Source organism: Sceloporus undulatus, chromosome 4 (genome assembly GCF_019175285.1).
Source record: "Sceloporus undulatus isolate JIND9_A2432 ecotype Alabama chromosome 4, SceUnd_v1.1, whole genome shotgun sequence".
NCBI lineage: Eukaryota > Metazoa > Chordata > Lepidosauria > Squamata > Phrynosomatidae > Sceloporus > Sceloporus undulatus.
In genome coordinates, this window is record NC_056525.1 from 162,315,420 (window position 1) to 162,330,983 (window position 15,564).

At 41.8% G+C, this 15,564-nt stretch overlaps 1 protein-coding gene across 1 annotated transcript; it reads left to right on the top strand.

Moving 5' to 3' along the window:
• The first annotated feature begins 11,349 nt into the window (after positions 1 to 11,349).
• On the top strand, positions 11,350 to 12,672 carry MC4R (melanocortin 4 receptor). Its single transcript, XM_042463875.1, has one exon. The coding sequence runs from the start codon at positions 11,350 to 11,352 to the stop codon at positions 12,346 to 12,348; it is 999 nt and encodes a 332-aa protein (XP_042319809.1). The 3' UTR covers positions 12,349 to 12,672.
• The last annotated feature ends 2,892 nt before the right edge of the window (positions 12,673 to 15,564 follow it).

Consider the following 15,564-nt stretch of genomic DNA (forward strand, 5'->3'; position numbering starts at 1 on the left):
CCCAAGATCCAGGCAGTAATGACAGATCCTATAAGACGGGAACAACTAATCTAAATTCCCTGTTAGTGACAGTCCTCAGTTTCTTAGTCCTCAATATGTTTTTGTGTAATTTTGAACACCATCTCAGTTAAGGGATCTGGGAGTAATCAGCTGGAACTCTCTAGTATGACTGCTGCTAAGGGATCCCTTTACCACTCTGCTGCATTTTTAGACAGCACATAGAATGTATGTATGAAATGCCTAACATAAATAAAGAAATGGACACAAAAAGAATTCACTCTCTCTTGAAATATGTCTCTCTCTACTTGAAATGATGAAACATGTTGTTTTTCTCTCTAATGATTGTGCATCCTCAGGCTATGAGCTTTGTCTGTGTCAGTTCTGGAGACAGGATTATGCCCAAGAAACCAACTGAAGTGAAAAAGCAAACAGTTCAGATTGTAAGCCACAAACATCTGCAGTATTAATTTTTTCCAGCACTGTCTACTGCTTCAAATAAAGTATTTTCAACACAGTTTCACTTATTATTGCAGTAGAAATATACTCTTTCAAGATTCCCCAGATAGTCCTACCCAACCCTGAAGTTGGGGGGGGGGAATCCTTCATTTGGATAACACCTCCTAATACCTCCCACACAGCATTGAGATTCTGGGAGTTGTTTTTCCTTCTTTCTCTACCACCACTCCCATTCTGAACTCTTCCCATAGCGAGTAAAAAGGAAACCTGCACTGTTTATAAGCTGAGTTTTAGGGGGTAGCACTAGAAGACATAGCTAGATGATATACATACATCTTCTGATTCATGCTCTTGGTCAGGATTTTATCTCTGTTGTCTCATGGTGCACTCAGAAGGGATTTGAAAGAGGACTGTTGTTGTTGTGTGACTTCAAGTCATTTTTAACTTATGGGGACCCTAAGGAAAATCTATCATTGCGATTTCTTTGCATGTTTGTTATGAGTGGGTTTGGCATTGCCATCCTCTGAGGCCGAGAGAGTGTGATTTGCCCAAGATCACCCAGTGGGTTGACATGGCTGAGCTGGGTTTTGAACCCTTGTCTCCAGAATCATAGTATAACTCTCAAATCACAATACCGCACTGGCTCTTGATACTCTGACTTCATTCAAAGTACCAACGTGTGTGTGTGTGTGTGTGTGTGAGAGAGAGAGAGAGAGAGAGCGCGATGGGCAAATATATGGGGTAAATGATCCCCAACTCTGCTCCCATGCCACCCCCATGCTGCCCGCCTGACCAGATGGTGGGTGGTGTCACTCAGCATCTTAGGTGCAGTGGTGGTGGCTAGGGCACCCTTTCCATGGTGCAAAAAGGAGCCACTTTTTGGGCTTCTTTTTGCACCAGGGAAAGGCCAGATCAGGGTGTGGTGTGTAATTGCCGCAGCCCCAATCCAGTGAGGAAAGGGGCAGTTGCAGGCTACTCCAAAGGGGCAGTTTGTTGAGCCCCTCAGTCAGTCTGTCTTCTTGCTTCCATATTGGATTATGCCATTTCCCCTGGTGAACAAAGTATTTTTTAAAATATGAAATTCAGAGTGGAGTCTCTTAGGAGTTTACTACATTACTAAATAATCCATTTTACCTTTTCCAGTTTGAATCTTAATTCAGGATGCAGCCATGTATTATCATACGCCAAATGCTGCCAATGCCACCAGTCGAGTGCAGCCCGGCTAACTTCAGAGTAGAAGCAGCTTTCATTTGGCTGATTTGCAAAGCCGGAAGCTTCCCGGTTTTGAAAAGAGGCTGGCTGACCGTGACTTCCACCTGGATGTTAACTAGGCTACATTTGGCTGGCAGCATTGGTGGCATTTTGAGTATGATAATACTCAGCTGCATCCCGAATTAAGATTCGAACTGGGAAAGGTAAGCCAGGTTATTAAGCAATGCAGTAAACTCCTTAGTCTTCAGGTGACAAAATGCTTGAAATGAATGAAGTTTTATATTATATGTGTTCAAAATACTTTTCCTCAAGAAGTGGTTGGAGGTGTAATTTTCTCAATGGTTAAATCCTTATATTTGATGCTTTCCCCTTATCTGTAGAATGGAGAAATTGGATAAACAGTTTCTCCCAGTGAAAAAGTTCTGTCTATGTTACTGTGCATTACATGTTTCTTTAACTTTTCTTTCTTGGGTTACGGGACGAAAGCATAGCCAGTGTGATTCCAGCTTCCAGCTGTTTTTTCTGACAAATTGAATTTGGGGTGTGTGTGTGATAATGCATGTCTGTTCATGTCCCCCCCCCCACCCCCGGGTCACAGGATGAAATCCCAGCCAGTTGTATTTCACCTTCCAGTTGTTCCCAAACCGGCTGAAATTTCGGTGGGTGTGTGATAAATGGGAGTTCCTCCATTTATCAGAGCCTTCTCCCCAGCTAAAAAAGGGTTGGTTTTGTCTTCCATGTAGTTATGTTCTTCATTTTCCTTAATGCTCCTTTCTTTAAAATAAAACTTTTCCTCAAGTACTCTGTCTCTTTTCATTCCTGTTTCCCATAGGCCTTAGCTTGGCAAATTCCTCACTGGGTTGGTAATTACTAGTATTAGTCCCAGTACCATTTCAATGTATTGCTAGGGGGTAACATTAATCATTGGTGGTGGTAGCAAGTTGTTTTGGGATAAAAGATGGTCTCAAAGGATCCCATCCAGCTCAGGAGAGAAGGAGGACCATAGAGAAACTTCACACTGTTATAGCTCTATAATCCACTTTACTGGCAACATTCTGAAGAATTCTGGGGTTTGTAGTTTAATGAGGCCCAAGAGCTCTCTGTCTGAGAATTCTACATGTCCCTCTCCAGACTACAAATCACAGGATTCTGTAGAATGTTGCTATTGCAGTTAAAATGGAATATAGTGCTAGAAAAGTATAGTGTGATGGGGCCCAAGCCTCTTTCTTAAGACATTAAAAAGGTTACCCAACTCTGACTGGGGTTTTTAAAAAGTAATACATTTAGAGTTTGGCACAGCAGGTGTAAAATTTTGAACTGATCTGGAGATAATCCTCAGTCTGCAACTTTTTTTTATTAGAAATTTATTAATTACAAAACACATAATAACATAAAACATAAAATGCCAGTTTAAAATCTTCAACTAACATCATACTATATCCATATATCTTGATTTTCTTTGTCTTTACATGTAGTACCTATAAACATATATACTCGTGTTTTCTCATCATTACAAGACACTTACTTTAACAAATCTTCTATAATCACTTCCTTAGGCTATAGTCCAAAAACGGTTATTTGTTACTTTAGTCTGCAACTTTTAAAGGATTGAAGTCTGGCAACATCTGGATGGGTGGAGGTTCCCCAGTCCTACACAATCCATTTCCTCCCTGGTTCTATAATTTGTACCCCAACTGTACTAAATAGCTGGCAAAAGGAGGAAAGATGACAGAAAAAAATTACATTGCTGTTTAGTCTCCCATTTTGTCCATGATTTTAAAAAGCCATTATGAATCTCTGGCATTGCAATTTAGCAACCGTGTGTTCATGCAGGTTCTCCCATCAATACTGCAAAGTACAGTAATCCCTGGTTCTTATCAAGGAAAAGTTAATTGCTATGAGATTTCAACACAAAAAATTTTAGCCACACGGTGACCAGAAAAGTTGCTGAAAATTTCCAATGAAAATATCCCCCTTTAAATCTACTTGATACAAAGAAGTTATAGTAATAAAACCACCACCACAACAACAGGAATTTATTTTCTATTTTTAGTATGTATTTAGCATTTATATTTTGTAAATGTTTTCCCTCCAACCAGTCACAAGAGTTCGAGTTGTTAATGAAGCTTTCATTTTGAAAATGAGCATATCTGTACGTGCAGATTTAAGGTCTTGGCAGGTGAATGGGCCATCTCTGCTATGAGTGTTTTGTTTATTGCTAAGAAGATCTGTTCTATTGTCAAGTCTTTGCAGTAGCATACGTGCTCTCTCTCTCTCTCTTGGCATATCTCAGTTAACTCAGGGCCTTATCACATGAGCTCCTCTGTCACTACAATTGCACATTCTCTACAAATGGCATGTAATTGAGATTGCAGTATTACCTCCTGCACCTTCAAACCCAATCCAGGATTAGACTGCTAAAATCCTATCGGACACACTGGAAGTGAATATTGCCTTTGCTTCTGGGAAAGTCCCATGGTTGAGAACACTTCCTGTGAGAGTGGAGTAAGAAGGGAGAATCTTTGAGAGGAAGGTGAAAGAGGAAGGGCGCTCATTCAGCCTTTGCCCAAATCAATGAGAACAAAGCTCTGGCACTGCTGGAGAAGGGAGATGTGTTTGTGTTTGTGTATGAAAGTGAGAGAGAGCAAGCACTCTATAGTACCATTACAATGACAAAGCAACAGCATCTATGGAAAGGGGCTGGATTTTTCCTGATCCCTACCATTTTCTCACCCAAAGCATATGCACTGACCAACCAAAATCAACAGAAAAATGCTGTTGAATTATCGCCTAGAAATCATATGTAACAGGAGTGTTAAAGGAGGTCACTGTTGGATTATTTCTGCAAGTAGAAAGATTTGCTTTATGCTATACCAGGGGTCGGCAACCTCCGGCCCGTGGGCCGGATGCGGCCCGCGAAGGCCTGGCTGCCGCCGCCGCCGCCCATCGCGGCTTTTCACCGCTCTGAGCGCCGCCATTTTGGGCGGCAAAATGGCGGTTGCCCCATTAGCGGCCTCTGGGCTATGGGGCCGCCACTTTTTTCGCCCAAAATGGCGGCGCCCAGAGCGGACGCCGCGGGCGCGGCGGCGGGCCTCTAGGAGGCCCTGCCGTCTCTGGGACCCTTAGGAGGGCTCCCAGGGCGGCAGGGGGCCTCTGGGAGGCCTGCTGCCGTTTTTGGACCCTCCAGGCGGGCTCCCAGGGGGGCAGGGGGCTCTGCGGACCCGCTGCCGTCCCTGGGGCCCTGCAGGAGGGCTCCCGGCGGCGGGGTCTCTCGGGGCCCGCTGCCGTCCCTGGGGCCCTCCAGGCGGGCTCCCAGGGCGGCAGGCGGCCTCTGGGAGGGCCCTGTGCCCGTCGCTGGGGGCCCTCCAGGGGGTCCTCCAACGCTGGCAGGCCCCCCCCAGCTTTTTTGCTGGTCTCTGACGGGCCTAGGGCCCCGTCAGGGGCCAGCAAAAAATGGGGAGGCCTGGCCCCCGTAGGGTGGAAGCTCCGCCCCTGTCATGCGGCCCGCCCCTGGAGGTGGACAGTCCACCCCCCAGCACACAGCCCCGCCCCGGAGGGTGGAAAGCTCCAACCATGTGGCCCCGCCCCAGAGGGTGGAAGCTCCACCCCCCAGCTTCGGCCCCCCAGTCGCCTGAGGGACAGCAACCCGGCCCCCGGTTCAAAAAGGTTGCCTACCCCTGTGCTATACTGATGGAACAGCACTGTCATGTGGAAGGGGAAATCAAATACACTGTTATCCTGTTATTCTACTGTTTTACTGGCCTTGTGTAATGAGCTCCAAAACCTCTGATAAAGAAGTTCCTTTTCCCAAAGTCTTTTTACAGGAGCCCAGCCTAGACATTCATGTTGGGTTGCAGTAGTGTGTCTGCAGTAAACAGTGCAATAAAGCTTGCACTGGCAAAGAATGGGATTGCTCTCTGGGTGATCCTACAGTAAATGTGTGCAGCAGTGTCACTGGCCAGGAGGTCATCGGGAGGGGGGCAGAGGGGGATGGGCCAAAAGGGCATGCCACTTCACCTCATTGATGCACACCACTCTACTCACAAATAAAACAGTGCATAACAGCTAGCTTTGAGAGGCAGTTGGCAGCCAGGATCACTTTCCTCTCTGCTTCCTCTTGAAGTGTGAAGTGTGTGCTTTGGGAAGGTGCAACACATTCACACAGGTGGCAGATCATGCAACTATGGCTCGCCAAAATGCTATAAGTGTGATATGAAATGAGGCCAAACTGGTATGTTCCCATTTTTCAACTAGTGCGACTGTGGCGGGACAGCAGATTAAAGGAGATGGGCTTACATCTACCGATTATCTATCACATGGCTTTTCCACACATAATTAATAAAAAGTGGAAAAAGTGGGAAAATGTTTTAGTAACATTGTAGATTTAACTGAACAGCTAAAGGGTCAAAGGACAAATAAGGAGCTTGAGTGTATGCTCTAACATTTTAGTGTAATCTTCTCAATTCTGTTATATTTACAAGCAGATAAATATATAATGGAAAGTAATATAATAGTGGGGTGAGAAAGGCCACAACAAAATATACAGTTATTTGATGTATTCAATAAATGGTGCTTCACTCATTCCTTTCAAGAACAGCTGGATCCGCTGCATTTTGATATGACCCATGGATAAGCTGAGGGTAAAACTTAGGGGCATGTAATTCTACCAAGCATAGCTGTTTGTGCTCACCATAAAGGCTGGATGGATAAGAAGGGAAGTGTGTGATATGGCTGTATGATTATTTGGTGCGGGGAAATGATCAGGAATAGATGGGCTAAGAAAATGCACATATACAAAGGATGTAAAGGCAAGTGTTAACTTGCATCATTAACTCTTATATAAAAAGGAACTCTTATATAAAAATGTAGAGTGGGTTGGTGCTCCTTCTTTAGATTCTTCTGGGAAAGACTAAAACATCACCTTTTACCATTCTACTCAGAGAAAAGGATGGTTCCTTTTTTATAAGGGTTAAAGTACAATACTTACATTGACTCATGCATAAGTTGACTTTTGGATCACCTTTTGGACTAAAATTTCTAGACTTTTATATGTGTATATTCAGCAGTTTTATATGCATATTTCTGCAAGACACTAAATAAATATCAAGTATCATTGACTCATGCCCCTGGTAATTTTTACAGTTAGGCAAACATAAATGAGATATCTCTCTCTCTCTCTCTCTCTCTCTCTCTCTCTCTGTGTGTGTGTGTGTGTAGTTTATGAGTCAACAATGTGCTGTGGCAGCTTAAAAAGCCAATATGATTCTAGGCTGCATCAATAAGAGTGTAGTGTCTAGATCAAGGCAAGTAATAGTACCATTATATTCACCTTTGGTCAGACCTGACTGGGAATAATATGTCCACTTCTGGGCACAACAATTCATGGGGGTTACTGAGAAGCTGGAGCATGTCCAGAGGAGGGAGACCAAAATGGTGAAATGTCTGGAAACTATGCCCTATGAGAAGCAGTTTAGGGAGCTGGGTATGTTTAGCCTGGGGGAGAGAAGATTAAGAAATGATATGACAACAATTTATTGAATTCCTAGAAGCTGGAGCTCAAGCCAGAGGATCAAGATAATTCCACAGAATTCTTTCTTCAGATAATGTCATTTCTGACTTGCGCAAAAGCAAACTAGCAACCGCCAAATGCTAATATCTGTATCTACATATTAAAATTAATTTTATCTTAATTTTGAAACTTCAGGGGGGTTTTTATTTAAAAAAAACACTGTCAACTCTAATATTTATTGGTGTAGAATGCTACAGTTCAGCAAATGGTGTGAATAGATAAAGACAATTACTACAACAACCAACGCAGAGAGATAGAGGACAGCAACAAAAAGGAATTTAATTTCTGTCCAGCATTCAGCTGCATGCATTATTATATCTGCTTGCCACTTTGACCGTGTTTCTCCTCTATTATCAACTCTTCACTGGCTCCCCTTCCCCTTCTGTATCCAGTATAAGCTTCTGCTGTTGACTTTTAAAGCCGGCATAGGCTGGCCCCTCCTTAGTTATCTAACCTTCTTTCTCCTCACATTCCCACTCGTGCCCTTTATTCTAGTAGTCAAGGTCTGATGTCTCCGCCTAGGATTTTCACTTCCCTGTCCCAGATTCATTCCTTTTCACTTGCTGCCCCTTACTCCTGGAACCTCCTTCCCCCACGATCATGGCTCATCACTTCTTTAACCAGTTTCAAAACTGTGTTGAAGACCATCCTATTTAGAGAAGCATCCCCAAGCATTGGGTGACTATTATTTATTATTTGACATTTTTAATTTGTTGCCTGCTTTACTTTATTGTACCATTTCCTGTATTGTTATGTATTATTTATATGTATTATGCTATTATTTCTTAGATTGTACGCCATGGGTAGGTTTACTTTATCTATTTTATTGTTTGTATGTACAATGTTGTGTAAATCTATAGTGCTATATAAATAAAGCATAATAATAATAATAAGAAAGAACAAGAGACCTATTCCAAAAGATCCAGGAAATCAAAGGAAAATTCAAACCAAGAACCAGGACACTCTATGACAATCAAAAACAACATAATTCAAGATCAGGAAGGAATAAAAAGACATTGGATGCAGTAAACAGAAGAGCTATATAAAAGGGAGAACAAAATGAAGGACATATGGATTGAAGAGTCAGATGAAGATGAACCCCAAATTATAAAAACAGAGGTAGAAGCTGCAGTTAGAGAAATGGGAAAAAATAAATCACCAGGAACAGATGATATTTCAGTCAAATTACTTCAATCCACACTAACAGAATCAACACCAGTGCTAATCAACATATGTCAACAGATATGGAAAACAAAGTGATGACCATCAGATTGGAAATGATAAATATACATCCTCATCCACAAAAAAGGAGATAAAAAAGACTGCAGCAACTATAGGACCATAGCTCTAATCTCTCATGCAAGCAAAATCATGCTCAAAATTCTGCAACATAGACTCCAACTTTACATGGAGAGAGAATTTCCAGAGGTCCAAGCAGAATTTAGGAATGGAAGAGGCACTAGGGACCACATTGCAAACATACAGTTGCTAATGGAGTGCACCAAAGAACTCGAAAAGAAAATCAGCATGTGCTTTATAGACTATATCAAGGCTTTTGACTGCATAGATCACAAAAGACTATGGGATGTCCTTAAAGACATGGGAGTGCCAACACATTTGATAGTCCTACTGAGGAATCTTTACTCAGGACAGGAGGCCACTGTTAGGACAGAACATGGAGAAACAGGATGGTTCCCAGTAGACAAAGGGGTCAGACAAGGCTGCATCCTCTCACTCTATCTGTTCAACTTGCGTGCAGAACATATTATACAAAAAGCAGGATTGGACACAGAAGAAGGGGGAGTGAAAATAGGAATATCAACAATCTAAGATACACAGACAACGCCTTACAACTAGATGAAAACATCACAAAGTTGAAACAGTTACTTAGGAAAATCAAGGAGGAAAGTGCAAAGGCAGGCTTATTGTTGAACATAAAGAAAACAAAAATAATGACCACAGAAAATTTACACAGATTCAGCCTAGACAATGAGGAAATAGAAACAGTAAAAGAATTTTCATAGCTGGGATCAAATATTGATCAGAGTGGGGACTGCAGTCAAGAAATCATAAGAAGACTAAGAATGCGGAGGGCAGCTATGAAGGAACTAGAAAATATCCTAAAATGTAAAGACATACAACTGAGCACAAAAATTAGAACCATACAATCCATTATATTCCCTATTACCATGTATGGATGTGAGAGCTGGACAGTAAAGAAAGCGGATAGGAAGAGAATTAATTCATTTGAGATGTGGTGCTGGAGAAGAGTGCTGAGGTTACCATGGACAGTCAAGAAGTCAAACAAATGGGTCCTCTCTGGAAGCCAAGATGATTAGACTGAGGCTGTTGTACTTTGGCCACATCACGAGGAGGCACAACTCATTGGAAAAAACAATAATGCTAGGAAAGGTAGAGAGAAGCAGAAAAAGAGGAATGCCACAGGCTAGATGGATGGACTCTATTAAGGAGATCATCGGTATGAATTTGCAGGACTTGAGCAGAGCAGTGGCGCAGAGGGAGTCTTGGAGATGTCTCCTCTACAGGGTTGCTATGGGTCAAGATTGACTCAAGGGTGGATAACAACAACAAAAGAGGAACGAAAAATTATATTACTTCAAAATACTGATGTGGGTTGCTTTAATTCTTGCATCGTTTTGTTGCTTGCACTACCAGTATGGGGATGGCTTCTCTTGTAATGTTTTTCATATTTCTGGTAGTTTTTCTCTGTATCTTTCTGTCTGTTCGTCTCTCTCTCTCTCTTTCTCCCTCACATGCACCACACACACACACGCCATGATGAACAGCAGTGAAATTTTCTCCGGAGACTGCTTCTCCCTGACAATTGCTAGTTCAGCCAGATTATATATATGATTCACTGCTCCTTTATCTCCATGGCTACTTGGGATGCATCATTTTGGTGCTTTACAGCTGAACCATTAACTAGTCTCAACATTTCAGAAGTTGCTGCAATCTGAGGGAGGTTTTTTTTTTACTGGCACAGCATAATATATAATTTTGGCATGCCTCATGAAACCAAAGCAATCCCATCACTACTACGATCTCACATGTGATATCGTAAATTAAGATTTTCTTTCCAACATCATACCAAGCACCTTTGCAGGGATAAACCAGAGTGATCATATTTTATCTTTTATTGATTAAACGTACAGCTATACTTTCTCTCAAGTCTGGTATTAAAGGTGGCATATGACACATTAAAATCCATGCACAGTAGAAACACAATGTGTTTGAATATTAAAACACAAACAAACTGTTATGAGAAAATGCAACTGAATTAAAAGCAACATCATTTTTTTTTAAAACAGAGAGAGAGAGAGAGCATTAAAAGCCCTATTCCCAGCAGCTGGTCAGTTGCCCAAAGCCTGCTTGAATAAAATGGTATTTGCCATATGTTGTATGAAGAGAGAAAGACTGCAAAAATCTAAAGGAGTAAATGCATTCTTTTCTCTTGGTGCACTGAGCCCCTGCGTTGCATTGGGAAATGTTTTACCAAACTGTAGAAATCTGAACGGCATTGAGCTCCTCCTGCACTCACACATCCCATTCCCTCTATTGGTCAATCAATAAACTGGAGGTGGAACATGCCTCTAACTACCTTCCCTTTTCCAACACAGTATAAGTAACAGCAGCAGGCAAGCTGGCATTGCACGGAAAACTGAGCAATAGACTTGAAATGATTTTTAGAACTCATCAGCTGGGACTGAAAGCATTGTGTTTCTTGTGGTTTCACTCTCTCAGAGAATAAAAGTACTTCAGCAAGCTCCAGGCTATATGAAAGAGAAGCAGCGCTCAGCAATATGGTTCCAGGGGCTGCAGATGAGCAAAGAGTTGAATGAGCCAGTCCGGACGGCAAAACACTGCATCTTTAACTTGCTTCTTGGAATCTGATTTCCTGCTGTTGTATCCCATGTCAATGTTTGGAACAGACCCCTCTCTTGTTGGTTCTCCAGTTTCCTCTTCCCTGAAAAATACCACCCAAAGATCTATTGAAATAGGTGGAAACTAGAGAGACCATTGGATTTAATTCACAAGCATCAAGCTGGCAAAAGACTGTCAGAGTTTGGATCTTCTTCTTCTTCTTTTGCAAGATGAACTTCACATACCACTATGGGGTTCACCAGCCTCTTGACTTGTGGAATCACAGCTATGGTCTACGTGGTGGGGGCATGAACAGATCCCTGGGAAAGGGTTACACTTCGGAAGGATGCTACGAGCAACTTTTTGTCTCACCAGAAGTGTTTGTCACCCTCGGCTTTGTCAGCTTGTTGGAGAATGTTCTGGTGATCATAGCCATTGCCAAGAACAAGAATCTGCATTCGCCAATGTATTTTTTCATTTGCAGCTTAGCTGTGGCAGATTTGCTGGTGAGTGTCTCGAATGGGTCAGAAACCATCGTCATCACTCTCCTGAACAACACAGATGCGAATACCCATAGTTTCACTGTTAGCATTGACAATATCATTGACTCTGTGATTTGTAGCTCCTTGCTGGCCTCCATTTGTAGCCTGCTTTCCATAGCTGTGGACAGGTACTTTACAATCTTCTATGCTCTCCAGTACCACAACATCATGACGGTCCGGCGTGTAGGTATCATCATCACCTGCATTTGGGCTGCTTGCACTGTTTCGGGCATTCTGTTCATTATTTACTCAGACAGCAGTGTCGTCATCATTTGCCTCATCAGCATGTTCTTCACCATGCTAGTCCTCATGGCATCTCTTTATGTCCACATGTTCATGCTGGCCCGGCTGCATATTAAGAAAATTGCCATCCTCCCAGGCACTGGTCCAATCCGTCAAGGGGCCAACATGAAGGGGGCTATCACTTTGACCATCTTGATTGGGGTTTTTGTGGTGTGCTGGGCCCCGCTGTTCCTCCACTTGCTTTTCTACATCTCATGCCCTCACAATCCCTACTGCATCTGCTTTATGTCCCACTTTCACTTGTACCTCATCCTCATCATGTGCAATTCCATTATTGATCCACTGATTTATGCATTTCGGAGCCAAGAACTGAGGAAAACCTTCAAAGAGATCATGTGTTGTTTCAGCCTGCGAGAGCTATGTGACTTCTCTGGCAAATACTGAATGGAAATAGTGAAGCTCTTTTACATATGCACTTGTCATAGAGGCTGACATTTCCTCCAGTGCTGCTAAGACTCTGGGCTAATAGGAAAGAACCTCTCTCTCTCTCTCTCTCTCTCTCTCCCCCTTTTTCTTTTCTTTTCTTTTTTACTGTGGCTGTTAAATGTATCTCTCCTCATTTATATATGTCAGGCACCAACTGTGATTATTTAAATGTTAAACTGCTGCTCCTGGTCCTACTTATTGTTAGAAATATCCCTAAAGATTGTTATTACAGGAATATGTCTCCACATTTCCAAAACTGTGATCTATCCAGTAGAATAATGGTGAGGATTAGGGAGGAAAGTATTGCCTTAATGTATACTGCATGCACCACTGTTATTTGCCTCACTCCATTAAGTTATTTATGTTCAAAAGCAGGGGCTAGTTTTTGCCTTGTGAGCAGACTTTTACCAGAAATGTGACAGAAAATATTTTCTTTCATACTGAGTTCAGATGCCATTTAAACAGTAGTCCAGTGGAACCACAAATCACAGGGTCAGAACACTAGGACTTTCTCATAAGCAAGGGTAATATTGTCTGCCACTCTTCTTGGGCTCCCTTGCTACCCCTGCTACCTCTGACTTCAGTTATGATCTTCACAGTAACTGGTGGGAGAGGTCCCAGCAACAGTGCAATGTTCTGAGCCATAGCTGTGCTAATACAATGTATTTTTGGGTGACTTGATCTTGAATGGGAAATCAAGACTCATTAGCTTTACAAAAAAACTGCTCCTGAAGGAGATGAAAGCTGGGAGAGATGGTTTATTGAAATGGAACGACACATTTGCGTGCATTTTTGAATTTCCTTGTGGATGTGACTATGGGAAATATCATGGGTACCTCCACTTCTAAAGTTCTCATTATATCACTGATAAAGAGACATACCTTGTTTTAAAGAAAATGGCCCCTGCTGAGCTTCAGAAAGAGAGAAGTAAAGTATCTCTCTTCAGTTAATTTTTGCCACTAACTTTTTGGGGGAATTGGAGATCGTTTTTGAAATAATGTTATGTGATACTAAGAAATATAATGTATAGTTTTTTTGGTGGGGTTTTTGGGCTATGTGGCCATGTTCTAGAAGAGTTTATTCCTGATGTTTCACCAGAATCTGTGGCTGGCATCTTCAGAGAATGCTGACCTGGAAGAGAGTAGGTAAATACACACACACACACACACACACACACACACACACACACACAGAGTGTGAACTTGGGTAAGGAGGGGTGAGACAGTACACACACACACACACACACACTCTCTCTCTCTCTCTCTCTCTTCCAGGTCAGCATTCTCTGAAGATACCAGCCACAGATGCTGGCGAAACATCAGGAATCAACTCTTCTAGAACATGGCCACATAGCTCAAAAACCTCACAAAAAACTATGGATGCCAGCCATGAAAGCCTTTGACTTCACAATATAATGTACAGTAGTCCCTCGGGTTACGAAATTAATTCGTTCCGCGGCTCCGTTCGTAACCCGAGTAATTTCGCAACCCGAAAAGGCTAGCGGCTAGCGCTGGAAAGCCGCTAGCCGCGCTTTGCGGTTTGAATTTCACGCCGAAAAAAACATTCGTAACCCGAAAAAACCTTCGTATCCCAGAACAGTTTTTTCCTATCTATTTTTTTCGTATCCCGGAAATTTCGTAACGCGATCAATTCGTATCCCGGGGTACCACTGTATATTAATTTACTTGCTCTTGCTTAATTTAGAGAAATGTCTTTCCATGAAATGAAGTGATCTGTGATCAAATGTTAAATACAAAATTGTGCTATTTAAAATAGGCCACTTTTCAAAAGTTAGGTTAAAAGCAAAAACAAGAATCAAAGCAACAACAAAAGTAAAAATACTCATCTTTAAAAGCCAAACCAATCTAGATCCAAATTAACACGCAACATCAATCCTGAGCCAGAGAATCCAGATAAATGCTGAACATCTAGTTATTTCCTTCTATAGCCTCATCTTTAAAAAACAAACAAACATGGTTTTATGATGAAAATGTTTACAACATGCATTCAATTCCTAGAACATTTAGTACAACTAATGGGATGTTTTTGCATGTCAGATTTACAGAAATCACTACAGTTATAACACAGTTACAGTTAAAACAACAATTTTCATAATGCTACAAAGAACAATAATAAAACCAAGAATATGAACAACAGCATCTATAAAATATGCTAGTCATTCGGGGCCCTTTCACAACTATACAGTGAAAGGGACTTATGATTCCTCTTTAGCTGCCATGCTAATATCCTATGGAATCCTGGGATTTGGAGTTTAGGTAAGGATTTAATATTCTCAGAGATCTATAATGCCTTCTGCACAATAAATCTGAGGATTGCATAGGATGCAGCCATGACAGTTAAAGTGGAATCATAGTGTTATAATGTAGCGTGAAAGAGCCCTCAGACTCAAATGTCCTGCAGGAACAGAAACCTAGTCACCTGCCTTCTAAAGGCAAGGACCACCCAGGCCAAGCAAACCTCCTGAGTAAGGCTGTTGTTGAAGGTATCTCTTGGGTCAGGGCCTTTTCTGTGATGGCCCCATATCTCTAGAATAACTTCCTCAGAGAAATGTTAGTCCCTTGTTTTGTGGGCCTTCAGGATGCTTATAAAAACATTTTCATTGTGGTTGACTTTTGGATCATTGAGGGTTCTGGAACTGCTTCATCTGTTACCACCATGTTTTATCTGCTTATGACATGTTTATCTGACCATTTTATCTTAATTATTTATGCAATGTTGTTGTGTAAACATTCAAATGTTTTTATGTAATCTTATTATTTTTACTGTTTTAGTGATTAAATTTCATTGTACTTATTGTTGTGAACTGTCTTGTGTGAATGCTTACCTTGAATGGTGGTTTTAGATCCTTTAAATAAATAAATAAAATGCTGCCAGTGTAATCATTGCCACCACTATCATTGTTGCTATTTGGTGGTGGTTGTTTTGAAGCCATGGTTATAGCTTGACTGCTAACAACTATTTGTTTGTTTATTTTCTGCCCCACGTTTCTCCTTTATGGGACTCACTGATGTAGCAGCAATGATGGGGAATATGTAGCCCTCTTGATGCCATCAGACTGCAGCTCTCATCATCTCCCTCCATGCTGGTTCATGGGCACTGCAACCATTCATTATCTGGAGTGCAAAACATTTCCTATTTTGAGCCATTGGTGGA

Excerpts from the sequence above, each read along its gene's own strand:
- MC4R (XM_042463875.1), top strand. The coding sequence starts at position 11,350 with ATGAACTTCACATACCACTATGGGGTTCACCAGCCTCTTGACTTGTGG.